The sequence below is a fragment of the Emiliania huxleyi genome (assembly GCF_000372725.1).
Source record: "Emiliania huxleyi CCMP1516 chromosome Unknown EMIHUscaffold_1775, whole genome shotgun sequence".
Taxonomy (NCBI): domain Eukaryota; phylum Haptophyta; order Isochrysidales; family Noelaerhabdaceae; genus Emiliania; species Emiliania huxleyi.
Window position 1 is genome coordinate 1 of NW_005200808.1, and position 4,216 is coordinate 4,216.

At 60.1% G+C, this 4,216-nt stretch overlaps 1 protein-coding gene across 1 annotated transcript; it reads left to right on the forward strand.

Annotated features, from left to right (window-relative positions):
- Window positions 1–1,615: 1,615 nt before the first annotated feature.
- EMIHUDRAFT_447131 (hypothetical protein) lies at window positions 1,616–4,061 on the forward strand (the record flags this gene model as incomplete). Its single annotated transcript, XM_005783715.1, has 5 exons — window positions 1,616–1,718; window positions 1,822–1,953; window positions 2,230–2,468; window positions 3,299–3,637; window positions 3,973–4,061. Coding segments are annotated over exons 1-5 (879 nt in total), but the record flags the coding sequence as incomplete, so codon positions are not given.
- Between the last annotated feature and the right edge of the window lie 155 nt (window positions 4,062–4,216).

The following is a 4,216-nucleotide window of genomic DNA, read 5'->3' on the forward strand; positions in this document are numbered from 1 at the left end:
GGCTCCACCCCCCCTTTTGGCACAAGCTGCGGATCTCGGCCCATCGTCCTCCGCTCGCGCCGGCCGCCCATGCGCTCGCGGGGCTACCCGACGCGGCGGGCCTCGTGCCGATGGACCCAGCCGAGGTGCCCAACCAGTTGGAGAGGGCGCCGACGCGCCGCGCGCGACCACCAGCCAGCTTTTCGTTGGGCCCGAGCACGGTGCGTCGAAAGAGAGTAGACACTCTCCGGTCCATCCGGAATTTTGTCGTTTCAGTTAGCACTGCTGCTGCAGACAGGGCCCGCGTGACCCCATGCCCTTCCCGGATCCAGCTCGCTGAGGCGTGACGTCACCCCGGTGACCGCCCACAGGTGGGGCAACATGAACATGCACATGCACAACAACATGACATGTACATGTGCATGTGCATGTGCATGACTGCATGTGCATGTGCATGTGCATGTGTACATGTGGTGTGACAACGCCTATCGAGCCACGCCTTGGCCTCGAAGCCCTCCACGTCGATCTTAATGAAATCCACCCGTGGCTCGTCCGCGAGAGCAGCGCGTCGAGCGGCTTCGCTTGGACTTGCACTCTTCCTGCCAGCTTCGTTGTTGTTGGCAACAATGATTGTGATTAGGCCACGGTGCCGGGGCGATCGGAGATGGCGATGTTGTGCAGTCGAATGGTGTTGCCGAGCAAGCCACGGTCTACGACGGCTGCAGCGCATTCAGCATGCCGTTGGTGATCGCAGGCTCCCAACCACGGCCGCGGCAAAGGTGGCCAACGATGCCCTTGTCTCGCGTGTCCAGGTGCATGTCGGCGTTTCTCTGCGGCACGAAGCAGTTGATCTTGTAGTCGCCGAGGTAGAAGGGTTCCTTAGTCTGCGCAAAGTTGACGACGGGAGGAAGCGAAAGCACAATCGACATCGCTGATGTGATGCTGCTGTCCTCTGGAACGACCGACCGCTGTATGGCCGACCCCGCCGGACGGCCGGATGGCATCGGAGAGAGGTCACTGCAGTGAGCGTCGGGCTGGTGGTTCGACACCGAGTTTGAAATGTCCGTTTCTCCACCGCTTCTCTTCACAGGAAAATCGTGTGAGATAAGCGGAGAAAAGCAGAAAACCGTTTCTGCCTCGGCCTTAGCCGTCAGATTTTTCGTCTCATATAAATCGAACCTCTTTAACCTCTATTACATCACATCCAGTTGCACGCCGAAAGAAAAGTGCACACCTGTCATCACAGCGTGAGAGGCTCGATCGTCGACGGGGCGCGCGTGTCAGCTAGAAGTTTGCCACCAATATATTAAGAATTCTTAAAAAAGGCAGAAAAAGGGGAGTGTCGTGATATGGAGTTTTGTTCTAACATTCTTAAATAAGGAAGCCGTCGCCCGCGCGCCTCGCCTGTCGTGCGTTTTCCCCTCCCTTCTTCGGGAATTCTTAAAAAGGGGGCCAAGGAGCAGAGGCGCGTGTGCTGAATCTAGATCGCACGCCGTGGCATATGACTTGGGTAGGCGGTGCGACCGCAGCGCGAGGCTCGACGGGGCGCGCGTGTCAGCTAGAAGTTTGCGACCCTAGAACATGCGCATGAATTCTTTGATGTCTACGAGTACACTCAAGGAGGGCGCAAGCCGCGCCGCGCCGACGCAGCTCGCCCGATGCCCAAGAAAGAGAAGGCCAGCGAAGGCGCCATCGTTGTCGCTGAGCAGGACGGCAAGCTGTCAAAGAAGGATGCCAAGGTGAAGCGCCGCCCCTCCGCTACCGCCTCTCTGGTCTGGAGATCCATGTCCCGTGCCGGTTGGCGCCTCGCACTCCTCTGACGTCAATCGCCTCGCCCTGCAGACGCTCGAGGACCGCGAGATGAACGAGATGATGGCTGCGATGGGCCTTCAAAAGCCAAAGCACGTCGGCACCGCGACGGTCAACGGCCTCGGCCTCGCCGCCGGCGGGATCGCCGCCGGGGCCGTCTCGCTGGCGCGCGCACGCACCGCTGCGGCCGCCCGTGCCGCTTCCACGCAGCGCAGACACAGCCCGCGCTCCGCCTCTCTCCTCCGCGCTGCCCTCCGGGGCTGCGCCACCCCTCGGCCCGCCCCTGTAGTGCGCCGCACCCCTCAGAGGGATATCCACCACCACCACCACCTCCCCGCTCGTTTTGCGTCTGCATTGGCTTGCGCCGCGTTTCACCCGCGGCTGCGGTGCCCGCCCCCTCGCCGCCGACCCGCGACGCCGCCGACCCTCCGACTCCGCCAGGTTGCGCTGCCGTACGCCGGCGCCAAAAAGTCCGGCGTCCGAGGCTTTCTCGGTGGCGCTGTCGGCGGGCTCGCGGCGGCCGCTGCACTGCCGGTGGCCGGCGCGCTGACGGGGGCGACGCAGGTGGTACGCGGCGCGGCGCAGACGCCGAAGGCCATCTACGAGGCGTCGCAGGGGAAGACGTGGTCCGCCTCAGACCGGCGCTGGATCCACTACTCCCTACCGGACGAGCTCGAGAGGTATGTCTTGTCTGAGATGAGATGATGTTGTAGCTGGATCCACTACTCCCTACCGGACGAGCTCGAGAGGTATGTCTTGTCTGAGATGAGATGATGTTGTAGCTGGATCCACTACTCCCTACCGGACGAGCTCGAGAGGTATGTCTTGTCTGAGATGAGATGATGTTGTAGCTGGATCCACTACTCCTTACCGGACGAGCTCGAGAGGTATGTCTTGTCTGAGATGAGATGATGTTGTAGCTGGATCCACTACTCCCTACCGGACGAGCTCGAGAGGTATGTCTTGTATGAGATGAGATGATGTTGTAGCTGGATCCACTACTCCCTACCGGACGAGCTCGAGAGGTATGTCTTGTCTGAGATGAGATGATGTTGTAGCTGGATCCACTACTCCCTACCGGACGAGCTCGAGAGGTATGTCTTGTCTGAGATGAGATGATGTTGTAGCTGGATCCACTACTCCCTACCGGACGAGCTCGAGAGGTATGTCTTGTATGAGATGAGATGATGTTGTAGCTGGATCCACTACTCCCTACCGGACGAGCTCGAGAGGTATGTCTTGTAGGAGATGAGATGATGTCGTATTGCGAGAGGCGGTGCGGACTGTTATACTACATTGCGAGAGCCCGTGCCGAGCTGACACGAGACTGCATAGTACTGTGATTGTCAGATGATCTTGCATTGCGAGAGCCCGTGCCGAGCTGAGAGGAGACTGCAGAGGCTCGACGAGGAGGAAGCCCGACGAATTAACACGAATTAACACGAATTAACACGAATTAGGCTCGACGAGGAGGAAGCCCGACTCATTAACACGAATTAACGCGAGTTAGGCTCGACGAGGAGGACGCGGAGATGAAGGAGTTTGTCGCGGCGCGCCGGCGCGCGGCGGCGGCGGCGCGGCAGGCGAAGCGTGTCGAGCGGCGCGCGGCCAAGCTGCGGGAACGGGAGGCGGCGGCGGCGCGCGGCGAGGAAGGGGGCGACGCCGGCGGCGAGGCCGGCGAGGCCGGCGCCGCTGCCGGCGACAAGAGCAAGAAGAAGAAGAAGGTGGGCGCGGAGGAGGGCGGCGACAGCTCGGGGGACGACGACGCGGCGCAGGATTTGGCATACTACGAGATCCTGGAGGTGGACCGCGAGGCCGAGGCGGCCGAGATCAAGCGCTCCTACCTCAGGCTAACGACGAGATGCAGCAAGACTGGCAGACTAAGAGTGCACCTAGCGCTCCTACCTCACGCTAATGATGAGAATAGCAATGGTGATGGCAAGACTGGTAGAATTAATTAATTAATTAATTCATTAATTCATTAATAAAAGCGCGCCCCACTGCTTCTAAGGATGGCACTGCTCAAACATGATTATTCGCTACAAATGATGGTAGAATAATACATCAAGCGCTCCAGCCTGAGGCTGATCCGCCGCATGCTCCTCCCGACAAGAACCCGGACGAGTACCATGCCCCCACAGTACCGAATCCAGTGTGGGTTCAGTCGCGTGGGCGGTGCGGTAGGCTCGCCCGCCGCATGCACCCCGACAAGAACCCGGACGACCCCGAGGCGCAGCAGAAGTTCCAAAAGCTGGGCGAGGCGTACCAGGTGCCTCGGAGATATGGGGAGATATGGAGAGATATGGTGGGAGATATGGAAGGAGAGCAAAAGTTGCAAAAGCTGGGCGAGGCGTACCAGGTGCCATATCTGGGGTGGGGGGGTATGGGGAGATATGGGGAGATATGGCGAGGCGTACGAGGCGATCCC